The sequence below is a fragment of the Macaca nemestrina genome, chromosome 9 (assembly GCF_043159975.1).
Source record: "Macaca nemestrina isolate mMacNem1 chromosome 9, mMacNem.hap1, whole genome shotgun sequence".
Classification (NCBI taxonomy): domain Eukaryota; kingdom Metazoa; phylum Chordata; class Mammalia; order Primates; family Cercopithecidae; genus Macaca; species Macaca nemestrina.
In genome coordinates this window covers 31076770-31092747 of record NC_092133.1, presented here as the reverse complement: position 1 = coordinate 31092747, position 15978 = coordinate 31076770, and the positions used below count along the sequence as shown (strand labels likewise).

The following is a 15978-nucleotide window of genomic DNA, read 5'->3' as shown; positions in this document are numbered from 1 at the left end:
AAATTTGTTCATTTATATATTCTAAAGCCATCAAGCACCCAGTCCATGCCAGCCAATCAACCCCCACAAGTCTCTGGTCCCTGAGTCCCAGCTCCCCATTCAGTCAGACCAGAGCCAGCTGCCCAGAAGCGCTTCCGGAGAGGCCTTGTAGCACTGGGATGGCACTGTGCCAGGCTGCTGCTTTGAGCTTGGGGGCAGGAGGGGGACAGTCCAGGCAAGAGGGACAGAAGCCAGGGGGAGCAGAGTAAAGTAGGTCACTAAAAATGACTTTCTTCTTTTTTTCCTTTTCGGTCCAGAGGCTGTCCCCACACCCTGCCTCACTTGCCACTTTGGTCCTGGCAGAGACAGTCCCCCAGCAGAGGGAGCGAAGAGGGAGGCAGCCAGGAAGGGTTGGGCTTGTCTGCCTTCAGCCCCAACCCCAGGCAAGCTGAGAACACTGTTCTCTCCTTTCCACCCTGCCCTGACTTCTGGCCTAGCCAAGTTAGAAAGACAGACCCTGGGCCGGGCGCAGTGGCTCATGTCTGTAATCCCAGCACTTTGGGAGGCTGAGGCAGGTGGATCACCTGAGGTCGGGAGTTCGAGACCAGCCTTACCAACATGGAGAAACCCCGTCTCTACTAATAATACAATAGTTAGCCGGGCGTGGTGGCCCATGCCTGTAATCCCAGCTACTTGGGAGGCTGAGGCACGAGAATCGCTTGAACCAGGGAAGCAAAAGTTGCGGTGGGCTGAGATCGCGCCATTGCACTCCAGGCTGGGCAACAAGAGCGAAACTCCGTCTCAAAAGAAAAAAGACCTTGTGTCTAAGTTCCAGCATCAGTCCCAGGCAGTGAGCATTTATTGAGCACCAGCTGTGTACCAGACTGTATGCAAAATCCTACAGTAAAGAGGGAATAAGAGGCATCAGCCTCTTTCCCTTCCCCTACCAGAAGCTCCCAGGTGAACGAGAGAAACACAACTGTAGGCAAATCAGTGATTCCTGGGGTAGGGTGGGAAACATTTGGCTCTCCTTGGCCACCACTGGGAGCACTCTGAGGCTGGTAACCCTGGGAAGCGGTGCGAATGAACACGGGGAACAGGGTGGGGATTGGCCCCTCTTGAGGCTGCACCAGACCCAAGGAATCGCCTCAAGCCACACTTGTCCCACTCTTCTGCTCCCACCAAGGCTGCAAGTGTGTTTCTGACTTTGGGGCTGAACTGGGGTCTCCTTCCCTTGGGAGCCTTTGGCCAAGGCTACAGAGGACAGGTTCCAGGGTTCTTCCTGCACTAGCCTCGGAAAAAGAGGCCATGGCAGTGACAGAGTTCAGGCCACTTCCCCACAGCCTCCAGACCCTCCCCCAGCCCCCCATCCTCCAGCCCCAGGGCCTCAGGGAGCAGATTCCTTACATGCCTGTGGCCAGAGGCAGAACCAAGGAAGTGAGCAAGAGGGAGGTCAGCTTAGTGGAGAAAGGAGGAGAAAACGCCCTCCTCCAACCTGGCTCATTATTAGCAGGCCGTGGGGAAAGAAGGGGTCACCAACTCCAGGCGTTTGAGCCCAGCCTCCCACCTGGGAAGGCCTGGGCAGTCTCTAGAAAGAGCACAGTGGATTCTGCTAACCACTCACGCTCCTGGTCTGTGCTTGCTCCCTCCACAGTTCAAACTTCCCAAAGAGTACAGCTGGCCTGAAAAGAAGCTGAAGGTCTCCATCCTGCCTGACGTGGTGTTCGACAGTCCGCTACACTAGCCTGGGCTGGGCCCTGCAGGGGCCAGCGGGGAGCCCAGCTGCTCCCCAGTGACTTCCAGTGTAACAGTTGCATCAATGAGATCCCCACAAATAAAAGGACAAGTGTGAGGAAGACTGCGCAGCACAACCCTGCAGCCCAGTGGGGTGCCGTGCACAGGCCACAGGCCCCCCACCTCACCTCCAGCTCAGGGGCCGCACCCCCCAGCTGCCTAAGCCCTGTGACTCATCAGGCCAGTGAGTGGGCAAATGCGGACCCTCCCTGCCTGCAGCCCGCACAGATTCTGGTTTGAGGTTTGACTCTGGACCCTGGCTGTGCCCCTAGGTGGAGACAGGCCTCATTCTCACCTACCCCTTGCTGCACAGCCCAGCAGGAGGGAGGCGGACAGCCAGGTGCAGAGCGCGTGGAGGCAATTCCTAGCTCAGCTCTGGAAGCCTTTGCTACTCAAGCTCCTCTGGCCACGGAACAATTCCTCTGATCATGTTTGGTTTTCTTCTTCTTCATCCCTATTTTATTTTGTAGAAACCGGATGGTATTTTATTGCTCTGCAAAGATGTCCAGAAGCCATGTATATAATGTTTTTTAAACAGAACTTTATTCCCCATCGAACTTTCGTATTCTCTGACAGAGGCCTAGGGCTGTCTCTCTCCTTGGGCTGCCACCAGAGAAGGTGCTTGGTGTCCGCCTGACAGCCCAGAGCCCTGGAGGAGCCGGCTGCACAGACAGACTTTTCTTCCCAGCTGGGCCTGGTGGAGCCCAGGGCAGGGGGAGAGGAGAGACACTCCCTTGTGCAGCTTTGAGTCTGGTTTAGCTGGGGCCAGGGAGGGGTGCTACTGTGTTCCAAGTGAATGGGTCTCAAAGACTCGGTGACCCCAGCCTCATCTTCTAGGCCTTTTCCACCCAACCAGGCCTACCTGTGAGAGGGTGAGGTTCAGCACGTCACACACCATCCCCGCTGTCACTCAGGGCCTGGGTCTCCAGCTCTATAATCAGTCCTGTCCCATTTCCTCAGTCCCTGGGCCTCCCAGCCTTCAGGCTGCAGGGCTGGCTTACTAAAACTGAAAAATCCACCTCTCAACATCTCTTTCACTTTGGTTCTGCTAACTCTGCTCTCTGCTGCCCTCCCATCCTCCCTGTATCCATTCATGCCCTATCTTTCATTCTCCACTCCTCATCCCGTCTCCTTTCTGGCATCCTGGCTTCTCATGGTCTTCAGCCCCTCACCCCCAGTACTGCAGATCTCAGTCTGCCTTCCAGAAGCCAGCCTATCTCTAGCCCATGGTTTTGGAGTTCCTCTCGGGTTATCTCCCACTCCTGACCCGGAACCAGCAAGCCCCTTTCCTGCCTTCTTACCCCCAATTCTAGGGACAGGACTGCTGTAATACTTCAAGATCACTCTTTTACACCTCTTCAAAGCAAAGTCATGACCATGCAGGGCTCCTCATTGCTCCCATCTGCCTCACTGCACATGCAGGCACCACCAGGGATGCCACAGGAATGCCCACAGGGTGCGGGACTCCACTGATGAGAGATCCAGTTAAAGAGCTGCCCCCAGGGGTATGAGGGCACGAGCTGGGTTCTCCAGGGAGCAAGAGTTGAACCTCCATGGAGCCACTAGGCCTGGCCTCTTCTACACATCCCCAGGGCTATCTGGTTAACTCCATCAAGCTCAGAGTTGCAAGGCACATCAGCCTGGAGTATTTGGGAGAGACTGGCTCCAGGTCCCCACCAGCCAAGATGCAAGCCACTCAGGACCTTATGTCAGCAGCTGTGCCTCTACTGCCCTGAGGACTTCCCAGAGGGAGCCCTACTGGCCATCCCCCACCACAGCAGCCCTGCCTGTGAAGCTCTTGTCTTCTGACATTTCATAGGCAGAGAGGTGCCATCAGTTCGCCTCCATTCCTTGCCACGGTGACCAGCCTCTCCCTCAACTCTCTCTTGCTGGGGACCTGCCTGAGGGCTCCCTGCTGCAGTTTGCCCTGCTTCCATCTGCTGGGTGCCTCCATCGTTGGTTGGGTGGGGATGGGTCATTTTCTGAGCTAAGCTTTGTCATTAGTTTGTGAAGCACCTGGTCAGCAACTTGCCGCAGGCCTGGAGGGTCTTTGCGGACTGAAGGTAGACACCAGCCAGCATGGTGGCCCTGTTCTAGGGGAGCAGGGTAAGGCAGGAAGAAGTGGGTGAGCTCCGAGATGATGAGCACATGAAGCCTGTGGCCCCTTCGTACCCCCAATATGTCAGGAGCCTCACGCTCATCCAAGATCCTGCAGGGGCCAGGATCCATCTCACTGGCTCTGAGGCAGGACAGGGCATCACGCATCTCTGACCAGGCCTCCTTTCCCATGGGCATTGGTGCCTCCCAGAGGTTTCTCAGGCTGCTGGCTGGTGAGAGATGACCTTAAAGAAGATCAAGCCAAGCTGACCGTGGACCCTGCCCAGCACAGCTGCTGGCACAGGATGCTTGGTGAATGTCCCCTTTCCCTCCCTGCAGCTCTGTGGGAACCCCTGACCTTGTAGTGGGTGGAGGAGGTAAGGGGCCTCCCTCCCTAAATCTGCCTCTTCTGCAAGCTACTTGGAGACTTGCCTAGTCCTACCCACCCCTCCAGGTCCTGAGAAGGGCCTTTCCCTTTGCTGTTTGCCTGCTATATAAGGCAGGATCCTGTGGCTCCGCTGGCTCAGTGTAGGCTGCAGGAGGACCGCAGACTCGGCTGCAATTCTGAGGGGGGTTTGGGAGGCTTGTGCGAGGTCTCAGGCCTGTCTGGGGAGCTGGTGCCTCTTCCTGCCTGTATCTTTCTCTTCCAAGGGCAGTGCTCCAAGGCAGGGACTGGAGACGCCGAGGGGAGAGTCTAAAAGGGCTAGAGCATTTTTAAAAATAGACACAGGGTCTTGGGACTGGGGTTTCAGATTGAGTTGCAAGCAGGGAGAAAACCTGAAGGTCGGTGCCCCTATGGGGCTGACCAGTAGAGAATTTCCTTTACTGTATTTTTGTATCTGGTCTTCCCTCTCTGGCTTCTAGGACATCCGTGCCAGGTGAGGTGCCTGGGGTCCTGTTACAAGTCAGGAGCCCTGTAGAGAGACCCCTCCTTTTGTACAAGTACCTGAATGCTGCAACCAGCAGATTTTTGTAAAATTTTATATTAGTTTTTAATGTCAGTGGCAACTCGGTTCCTGGGGCTGCAGCCAGCCTGGGACTTTTGTAAGAATTTTTGGGTGACTCACTTAGATATCGTTTCCTTCTTACCCCCTCTTCCTCTCTGTAATCTAAGTGCATTAAACATCTTTGCAGAAGTGCCTGGGTTGTGTGCTCATTTCTGGCTGCCGGGAGTAGTGGAGCAGGAAACCCGGGGCCCTGGCAGAGGGAGTGGGTTGTACTTAGCCACTTAGAAGCCAGGATGGAGGGAGGCCCCCAGGATTGTTGTCGAGAGTGGAGGAGGTGCCAGGGAGTTGGGATCACACAGCTGGTGGCTCTTCAGTCATGAAGAAATGACTTTGCAGGGACAGGCTCTCCCTCACTGGTCCTGAATTCCTCTAAGGTCAAGGGGGTAGGAGCGAGGAGCAGTCTGGGGAGATGAGGCGGTGGGAAAAGGCCCTCTCCCTGCCACTTCATCCCTCTTCTACCCTCCTCTCACCAAAAACCCCTTTTGCCTTAGGAAGAGGGGCCCAGACAGGTGAGGAAGGCAGGCCCTCCTCATCTCCTTCGGAGTCCTTGCCCCGGCTTCCAGCTCCTCTCACATGACATCTAAATTCTACCTCCTAATCCAGTGCCCAGGGGCAGGATCCAGATAGAAGGTCAATTCAGAACCGGCGACACCCACTGGGTGACACAGAGGCCAGCCCACCCGCCGTAGCAACTCCACTGGGCCTGGCAGCAGAGGGAGGTGTTGGGTATATCTTCCTTTCCTGGACTGCCCAGCTCCTGCCTCTCCAGGGCTGGGGGGCAGCAAAACAGCCCAACGCCCAGTGTGGGGAGGCATTGCACTGGGGGAGAAGGCACTAGCCTGGCATTCAGGATGAGGGCTGCACCCAGAGTTCTTGGAACCTGTGACCACCCGGGCCCTCACATATTCATTCCCTTCTGGTTTTCTATCCTGGACAGTGGCAGGGGATTTGGGTGGGGCTGGGGCGGAGGTCCTAGGACAGCATAAGCAAGGGAGAGGGGATGTTAGCTCCTATGAGGGGGCTCTTATATCCTGTCCCTTCTGTGAGACCTAGCCATGTGGGGGGCCTTTGCTGAGAGGTCCACATTCCTTCCCCTGCAGCCTCTTACTGAACTCTCGAATGGAGCAATGCAGCAGGTCCTGTCTGGGGCCCTCATGCCCTTTCCCTTTTCTGCCTGGAGACTGGGGGCTGGGGGAGGTACCCTCATCTGACTTTAGCCTACAAGGACACAGTATCAGGGTGAAGTTCTTGCCCCAGAGAATGCAGAATAGCAAGATCCTCTGCTTAGGTGGTTCTGCAGGACACCAGGCTGAGGCTGTTTCTGGAAAGAGAAGGACTCCTGGGCCTAGGGCAGAGACCCCAGCCCTAGAATTAAGGAGGAGAGAGATCTACCATGCCATCTGTAATAATCTCCTCCAGAAAGTCCTGTGCATTCCTCCCAGGCGTCTGCTTTGCCTCATCTGGGGTGCTGGGGGCCCTGGGGAGGGAGTCCCACAGGCATCAGGGGGGCCGGGAAGCCTGAGAGATTTGCCAAACTGGCCTAACCAGAAGAAGGATGCAAGCTACAAGTGACTCAACCCAGCCAGGCAGGCACTGAGGTGGCAGCAGGCTGCAAGGGGGTAGGTGGTGGCGAGGCCAGGGTGGGGTGATTTGCTGCGCAGGAGAAGGGGGAAGCCTGCAGGGGCAGGTCTGGATGTGGTCTGAGAGGGGCAGCCATCTCCAGGCCCCTTCCAGGGGACATGGTGGGACTGACCCATCCCTCCTTTCCTCCTTATTGCCAAGAAGTCTGGGAGGTGAGGGGAGCATGGGGGAAGAAGCAACTGACTGCTGGTGGGTGTCCATGGCTTGAATGAGCATAGCTCTCCAAGTAACTTGTAGGATGAGGGAGACTTTGAGGGGGTTATCATGAGAGTAGTGGTCTTACTGGGGCCAGAGAACTGGTCTTACTAGGGCAGAGACCCTCTTCCTTGATTTTCCAATTTCACCCATCCCACCCCATACATTTCAGTACCATGAGAGCACTGCAAGGATGGAGAATGGATCTCAACCTTTACAGGACAGATGAAGGCCAACCATGCATTGTCGAGCCTCTACATCTACAGTAACACAGTGGGAACGAACTAGAAAACATTCTGTTGTTCTTTTTTTTTTTTTTTTTTTGAGACGGAGTCTCGCTCTGTCGCCCAGGCTGGAGTGCAGTGACTGCATCTCAGCTCACTGCAAGCTTCGCCTCCCGGGTTTACGCCATTCTCCTGCCTCAGCCTCCCGAGTAGCTGGGACTACAGCCGCCCGCCACCTCGCCCGGCTAGTTTTTTGTATTTTTTTTTTTTTAGTAGAGACGGGGTTTCACCGTGTTAGCCAGGATGGTCTCGATCTGCTGACCTCGTGATCCGCCCGTCTCGGCCTCCCAAAGTGCTGGGATTACAGGCTTGAGCCACCGCGCCCGGCCCATTCTGTTGTTCTTTGAACAAGTGTGTGCCAGGCACTCTGTTATATACTGAGATGCCAGACTCAGGCCCTGCCTTAAGAGACTCGGAGTGCAGTGAGGGGAAATAGACAAGGAAACACATACTTATGAGGAAGAACCATCAAAGAGGAAGGCAGTAAGCTGCTTTCTGTCCCACCCCAGCTTCACCACTTATCAGGGTGACTTCAGCCAGGTGCCTAACCCAATCTGGGTAGATTCAAAAAAAAGACTCCTTGAAGAAGTGACATCTAAGTTAAAACCTAAAGGATGCTTAAGGATGAGTTGAGCAAAACAAGAGGAAACTTTACTTTCATAAGCTCTCCAGGCAGTCAAAACAACAAGGGTAGAAGCCTTAAAACTCTGCTTGGGCACTAGAGTGCAATTTGGAGTATATGGTTTAAGGCATCAAGCTTTCATTTTAGGACCATCTCCTTGTCTGCTGGATGGAGAATGTTTTGAAAGGGGGTAAGAATGAAGGAAAAGTGACCAATGATGCTTGCATTAGGGTAGAAGCATCTACCTAGGTGGAGAGAATGGGATTCATTTATTGATTTGACAAATATTTATTAGGCATCTACAATGTGCTAGGTCCCGTTCTACGCACAATGCTAAAGGAGGTATTAGCATTAAAGAAAATACCTCCTTAGACAGATCTTACTTTTTTCTTTTTTTTTTTGAGACAGAGTCTCACTCTGTCGCCCAGGCTGGAGTGTGGTGGTGCGATCTCAGCTCACTGCAACCTCCCAGGCTGGAGTACAGTGGTGTGATCTCGGCTCACTCTAACCTCCGCCTCTCAGGTTCAAGAGATTATCCTGCCTCAGCTTCCCAAGTAGCTGGGACTACAGGCACGTGCCACCATGCCCAGCTAATGTTTTATTTTTAGTAGAGACAGGGTTTCACCATCTTGGCCAGGCTGGTCTCGAACTGCTGACCTCAGGTGATTCACCTGCCTTGGCCTCCCAAAGTGCTGGGATGACAGGCATAAGCCACGCGCCCAGCCTCACAGATCTTACATTTTAATGATGGGCGACAGATAATAATTTCTTTCTCTTTTCTTTTTCTTTTTTTTTTTTTTTTTTGCGCTGGAGATTTGCTCTTGTTGCCTAGGCTGGAGTGCAGTGGCGAGATCTCAGCTTACTGCAAGCTCCGCCTCCCAGGTTCAAGCAATTCTCCCACCTCAGCCTCCCAAGTAGCTGGGATTACAGGCGCCTGCCACTACGCCTGGCTAATTTTTGTACTTTTAGTAGAGACGGGGTTTCACCATGTTGGCCAAGCTGGTCTTGAACTCCTGACCTCAGGTGATCCACCCGCCTTGGACTCCCAAAGTGCTGGGATTACAGGTGTGAGCCACTGTGCCCGGCCAGATAATAATTTTCTTTTCTTTTCTTTTTTCTTTTCTTTTCTTTCCTTCTTTCCTCCTTCCTTCTTTCTTTCTTTTTTTTTTTTTTTCTTGAGATAGAGTCTCGCTCTGTCGCCCAGGCTGGAGTGCAGTGGTGCTACCTGGGCTCACTGCAAGCTCCGCCTCCCGGGTTCATGCCATTCTCCTGCCTCAGCCTCCCAAGTAGCTGGAACTACAAGCGCCCACCACCACGCCCGGCTGTTTTTTGTATTTTTTTTAGTGGAGACGGGGGTTTCACTGTGTTAGCCAGGATGGTCTTGATCTCCTGACCTCGTGATCTGCCTGCCTGGGCCTCCCAATGTGCTGGGATTACAGGCGTGAGCCACCGCGCCCGGCCCAGATAATAATTTTCAAAAGGAGGAAATATCGTACATAGAGACCCATGCTATGGAGAAACAGAGGAGGAGGGAAAGTGGGGCTGGAGGGAGGGATGCATTTTAAATAGAGAGGTCAGGGAAGGCCTCATAGCATAGGTGACATTTGAACAAAGGATAAGGATCTCAATTACTGGAAGAAGTGTGCCATAGGGCTATCTGGGGGAAGATGGGCCAGGGACACTGAAGAGCATCTGCAAAGGGTGAGGGAGTTAAGGAGAAACATACCGGGTGTCTTTGAGGGCACCAGGGAAGCCAGTGTGGGTGCAACAGAGTGGGAGAAGAGAAGGCTAGAAAATTATACAGAGGCCAGACCGTGCAGGACCTCGGAGAGAATTCTAAAACTTTCACTTTTATTCTGGTTGGATTGAGAAGGCATTGGAAGATTTTGAGCAGAGGAGTGACATTTTCTGATATATAGATATATTTGTGTGTATATATATATGTGTGTGTATATACATACACACACACACACACACGCATATATATACATATTTTTTTTTTTTTGAGATGGAGTTTGCCCTCTTGTTGCCCAGGCTGGAGTGCAATGGCACGATCTTGCCTCACCGCAATCTCTGCCTGCCGGATTCAAGCAATTCTCCTGCCTCAGCCTCCTGAATAGCTGGGACTACAGGCATGCACCACTGTGCCCAGCTAATTGTTTGTATTTTTAGTAGAGACAGCATTTCACCATGCTGGCCAGGCTGGTCTTGAACTCCTGACCTCAGGTGATCCACCCGCCTCGGCCTCCCAAAGTGCTGGGATTACAGGCATAAGCCACCATGCCCGGCCATTGTGACTTATATTTTTAAAAAACTGGCTGGGGCCTGGTGTGGTGGCTCACACCTATAATCCCCGCACTCTCAGAGTCCAAGGTAGGCAGATCACTTGAGGCCAGGAGTTCGAAAACAGCCTAGCCAACATGGCAAAACCCAGTCTCTACTAAAGATACAGCTGGGTGTGGTGGTGCACATTGTAATCCAGCTACTTGGGAGGCTGAGGCAGGAGAATCGCTTGAATCCAGGAGACAGAGGTTACAATGAGCCAAGATCGTGCCACTTTTTTAAAAAAGATTACCCCGGCTACTACATTGAGAATTGACTCCAGGAGTTAAGGGCAGAAGCACGGAAACCAGTTATGATACACTGAAATAATCTAGGCAAGAGATTATGGTGAAGTAATGGAGAGGTTAAGAAGTAGTCAAGATTTGCTGGCTCGACACAGTGGCTCACACCTGTAATCCCAGCATGTTGGGAGGCCAAGGCACATGGATCACTTGAGCTCAGTAGCTCAAGACCAGCCTGGGCAACATAGCAAGACTCCATCTCTACAAAAAGTACAAAAATTGGCTGGGTGTGGTGGCACACACCTGTAGTGCCAGCTACTCTGGAGGCTGAGGCAGGAAGATCACTTGAGGTCAGGAGGCAGACATTGCAGTGAGCAATGCTTGCACCATTGCACTCCAGCCTGGGCACTACAGAGAGACCCTGTCTCAAAAAAAAAAACAGATCTGCTGAAGGGTTGGTTCACTGAAAAGCAGAATACGGCAGCAGGAACAGGTTTAAGAGGGAGCAGAAATTAGTATCCTTTTGAACATGTTGAGTTTGAGATGTTTGTTATAACTCCACATGAGGATGTCATGTGAGCAACAGATATACAAGTGGATGATCTGAGAGATTTAAGAGAAGGATCTATAGGACCCAATATCTGATTGAATGGATGAGGGGTCAGGGAGGGCAGTAAGGGACAGACAGCTGTCAAGGTTGTCTACTTCATCCTCAGCTTGGTAATTAGTTGTTTAAGTCCAGGTGCGGTGGCTCACGTCTGTAATCCCAGCACTTTGGGAGGCCGAGGCAGGCAGATCACCTGAGGTGAGGAGTTCGACATTAGCCTGGCTAACATGGGCAAGACCCTGTCTCTACTAAATATACAAAAATTAGCTGTGCGTGGTGGTGCGCACCTGTATTCCCAGCTACTCAGGAGGCTGCGGCAGAAGAATCGCTTGAACTTGGGAGGCAGAGGTTGCAGTGCACCACTAGCACTCCAGTCTGGGTGACAGAGCAAGACTGTCTCAAAAAACAAAAACAAAAACAAAAACAAAAAAAACATCAAGTTGTTGATAGGTCCACCGACTGAGATGGGGAATGCAGGAGGACGAACAGGCTGGAATGTGAAGATAATGAGTTTGGCTTCCAATACATTGAATTCAAGGTGCCTGTGGGACATCTGTGCAGACAGCATAGTGAGTTATACAGATCTGCAACCAGGAGGTGAGGATTTAGCCTGGAGATACTGACTGGGGAGTTAGCAGCATGTAGATGGTCATAAAGCTCAGAAGTAAATGAGATAGGTCCAGGGTGTAGTAGATTGGTAAGAGAAGAGGATGGAAAGCAGAACTCTGAAGACTGCCAACATTTATGAGATGGAAATTGGAGACATCTATGATTAGAAGATAAGAAGAAAACAAGAAGCATATGATATCTTTTTTCTTTTTTTTTTTTTTGAGATGGAGTCTCGCTCTGTCACCCAGGATGGAGTGCAGTGGCGCGATCTTGGCTCACTGCAAGCTCCGCCTCCCAGGTTCACGCCCTTCTCCTGCCTCAGCCTCCTGAGTAGCTGGGACTACAGGCGCCCGCCACCGCGCCTGGCTAATTTTTTTTGTATTTTTAGTAGAGACGGAGTTTCATCGTGTTAGCCAGGATGGTCTCAATCTCCTGACCTCGTAATCCGCCCACCTCGGCCTCCCAAAGTGCTAGGATTACAGGCATGAGCCACCATGCCGGCCAAGAAGCAAACATGTTACAAGTTAAGGGGAGTGTTCAAAAAAGACAGTAAGTGAGGAATTGTTTAGATTGCTTATACTGGAGGTCACTGGCAAGGAGGCCAGAAAGGGACCTCCAACTGCTTCTAAGCTAGACCTTCTTTCTTCGCACCATCCCTACAGCATGGAATTGAGGATTAGGACTTAGAAGCCACTTTCTCCTTGTTCGTTCATTCATTCATTCATTCATTCATTCACATATTCACTTGCCGTGCATACAACCCCCCATGTGAAGAGATGCAAAGCGCTACAGACAGGCTCTGTCTTCAGAGGATCAGGGACCCAGGGGTCATATAGAACTGGATTTCAATCTCAGTTCTACCATTTAGAACATAATCTTTGATGACTCCAAAATCCCTATCTCCAGGACAAACATCCCCACTGGGTCTGTATACACAATTGTCTCCTCAACATTTCCATTGGGATATGAGCCAACTCAACTTAGAAAGTCCCTTTACTCACCAGTCTGGGCAGCATGGTGAAAACCTGACTCTAGAAAAAAATACAAAAATTTAGCTGGGCTGTGTTGTGTGCTTGTAGTCCTAGCTACTCAAGATGCTGAGGAGGCAGGATCACCTGAGCCTGGGAAGTTGAGGCTGCAGTGAGCCATGATTGCGCCACTGCACTCAAGCCAGGGCAACAGAGTGAAACTCTGTCTCAAAAAAAAAAAAAAAAAAAGGAAAGGAAAGAGAAAATAGAAAAGAAAAGAAAATAGCCTTATTCAAATAATCTAATCCTGTTCAATTTTCCCCTTTTTAGTAAATGGTGCTACCATCAGCCTTTTGTTGAGATCCAAATCCTAGGAATAATTTTTAAAACATTTTTGGAGGAAAGAAGGGAAAAATATAATATATAGAGAGTATAAATATTATAGTATAGCCAGGCATGGAGGCTCACTCCTGTAATGATAGCACTGTGGGAGGCCGAGGTGGGTGGATTATCTGAGGTCAGGAGTTTGAGACCAGCCTTACCAATATGGTGAAACCTTGTCTCTACTAAAAATACGAAATTAGCCAAGCGTGGTGTCACGTGCCTGTAATCCCAGCTACTCAGGAGGCTGGGCAGGAAAATCACCTGAACCCTGGAGGCGGAGGTTGCGGTGAGCTGAGATAGTGCCATTGCACTCCAGCCCGGGCAACAAGAGCGAAACCCCATCTCAAAAAAAAAAAGAAATAGCTGGGCGTGGTGGCAGGCACCTGTAATCCCAGCTACTTGGGAGGCTGAGGCGGAATTGTTTGAACCCAGGAGGAGGAGGTTGCAGTGAGCCGAGATCGCACCATTGCACTCCAGTCTGGGTGACAAGAATGAAACTCGTCTCAAAAAACAATAATTATAGTATATATAATATATGGCATATTACACTATATATAATTTATGGTATAGTATATACAATATGTGGCATATTATAGTATATATGGTATCGTATATATAATATATGGTATACTATAGTATATATAATATATGGTATAGTATATATAATATATACTATAAATACATATAATACATATAGTATATTTATACTATACTTATCACCATATACAGTATATCCAATACTAGAGATAATATATACTATATATAACAGTATACTATACTTATATAGTATACTTATATAGTATCTTATACTATACTTATATAGCACACTTATAATAAGTGTACTATTATATAATATATAATAGATATATAAGGAAGGCCCTGTGTGTTCTGGCCCTTACCTTTCTTCCTGGACACATTGCCTTCTTTCTGTCCTGGAACCTGCCTGTTCTATTGCTTTTGCATTTGTTTTTTTCTTCTGACTGGATCGCTCTTCCCCCAGGTTTCACCTATCTGACTCTTCGTGTGCATTCTGGTCCCAACTCAAATGTCACTTTTTCAGAAAGCCTTTGTGTGAGCCTGTTATTCTCTATCACGAAAATTGTTCTACGTATATTTAAATTAAATTTTTTTGCACGTTTTTCAGGCAATTCCCAGGGCCTAGAAAAATCTTTTGTTGAAGATTTATTGACTGACCATTGGCCTTGGCAGATTTCTGCAGTGCTTTAAGCCATGGTTTCCTTATTAATAGAGGAATAAATGCCTATCTTGCTGGGTAGTTTAAAGCGCCGGGGATGAAGGTAAAAGTATTAAGGACGTCGGGAAATCTCCCCACACTGAACCTTTGCATTTTCCTACTCACTTCCACTGGACTGCTGAGCAAACCGACAAAGGCTCCTTTCCCTCTGGGTAAAGAGCTACGGGACTCTTCACTTCAGTCCCGGAAAGAGGTGGTCCCACTACGCCGTGGCATTATCGCTTTTGTTGTTGTTGTTGTTGTTTGAGACGGAGTCTCGCTCTGTCGCCCAGGCTGGAGTGCAGTGGTGCGATGTCGGCTCACTGCCAGCTCCGCCTCCCGCGTTCACGCCATTCTCCTGCCTCAGCCTCCCGAGTAGCTGGGACTACAGGCGCCCACCACCACGCCAGGCTAATTTTTTTGTATTTTTAGTGTAGATGGGGTTTCACCCTGTTAGCTAAGATGATCTCGATCTCCTGACCTCGTGATCCGCCCGCCTCGGCCTCCCAAAGTGCTGGGATTACAAGCGTGAGCCACCTCGCCCGGCTATCGCTCTTTTAACAAGCGCAGAAAACCCCCTCCCATCCCAACGTTTAATGTACCGAAGTTTGTGAGAGTCACGTGAGACTCTCGGGTCTGCCCCGCCTTAGAGAGGTGGAGCCTCAGCTTGTCGACCAATAGCAGGAGCAGTCTCCAGAACAGCCCCAACGCGACAGGGAAAGGGGGAGGAGCCGGGCGCCCGGCAGCTGTAACAGCACTTCCGGAAAGCACGCCCCGCCTCTCCCCCGGCCCCGCGCCCGTTTCTTTAGCCAGTGCCGGGTGGGCAGAACCTGCGGGTGCTGATTAAAGGCGCCGCCTGCCGCTTTCTCCTCGCCCCCCCCGCCGCGACTCTCCGCCCCCTTCCCGAGTAGCGGGACTGGCCTTGATGTAGGGACACCACCCCCCCGTCTCCTTCCGCCCCAGCCCGGGAGCTCGGCTCGCTGCAGCCCCCAGCTCTCTCGCTTCCCCACCCTGCCTGCCCCGCTCTGCTCCGAACCCATTGTATACGGCCGGCTGCGGACTCCCAGGCCGGGCCGTGGCCGGGGCGCTGGGACCCCCGAGTGCCCCTCCAGCTGGTCCCGTGGGCCGCGGCTTCTCAGCCATCCGCCTTCCTCGCGGCGGCAGCGGCGGCGAGGGCGCCCTTTCCTCCTGGCGCGGGCGACGGGGACGCACCCCCACCCCGCGGCGCCCCTTCCCGTGGGGAGAGCCGGGCTCGAGCAAGTCGAGGCAGGAAAGGGCCGCCGCGGACTGCCCGGCCAGCCGATCGTTTTTATTATCGAGATTATTATTAAAAGGGGGCGGGGACCCCAGGACGCGGGGGAGGGGCTGGATACGCAGGTATTTTTATTAAACAGATTATTCCTGAAATAATAATAATAAGCGCAAGATGGCTGAAGGTGGCTGTGATGAGAGTGTTGGGGTTGGGATTTTTTCTTCCTCTTTTTTCTTTTTTGATCTGACGATAAAGCTCTGAGGCGACAGCCGCTGCGGAGACCTTGCCCGAAGCGCCCTCCCCTCTCTTGAGAAGCAGCGGGCAGACAGACGGACCTCGGACCGAGCAACGGGCGCAGGCCCGCCCCGGACGCGTCGCCTGGGCAGCAGCCGGGGACCGCGGGCGCTTGCCTTTCTGCCGACTTCTTCCAATTCTCATCTTTTTTTTATTTTTTGGACAGGACCGGGGTGGGTGGAGCAGAGGTGGAGAGAAATCGGGACTTCGCGTTTTCTCCCCTCTCTCCTAATTTGTTGGAGGCCGCCAGCCCTCCCCGTGGAAAAAAAAAAATCTCACCAAAAAAAAAAAAGAAAAAGGAGCTAGAGGACGCCGCGGGCCCCTCAGCGAGTGCGCCCAGACCCCGGCTGCCGCCGCGGAGCCCAAGATGGCTGGGCACTGAGGGAGGTGGCTCGGCCTGGCCCCGCCGCCGCAGGCTGGCTGCGACCGCAGCCCCGAGCCTTCCAG

At 52.0% G+C, this 15978-nt stretch overlaps 1 protein-coding gene across 5 annotated transcripts in view; it reads left to right on the top strand.

Annotated features, from left to right (window-relative positions):
- LOC105478344 (SUFU negative regulator of hedgehog signaling) overlaps nucleotides 1–5011 on the top strand; it is a 133386-nt gene extending 128375 nt beyond the window's left edge. For 3 of the 5 annotated variants that reach the window (XM_024791839.2, XM_011735511.2, XM_011735512.2), the window contains one exon: nucleotides 1634–5011. In XM_024791839.2, the coding sequence (XP_024647607.2) occupies nucleotides 1634–1723 (90 nt within the window). In that variant the 3' untranslated portion in view covers nucleotides 1724–5011. Of the gene's footprint in view, nucleotides 1–296; nucleotides 423–1633 lie in introns of all 5 variants that reach the window. The other 2 variants (XM_011735510.2, XM_011735509.2) reach the window with 1 other exon arrangement.
- The last annotated feature ends 10967 nt before the right edge of the window (nucleotides 5012–15978 follow it).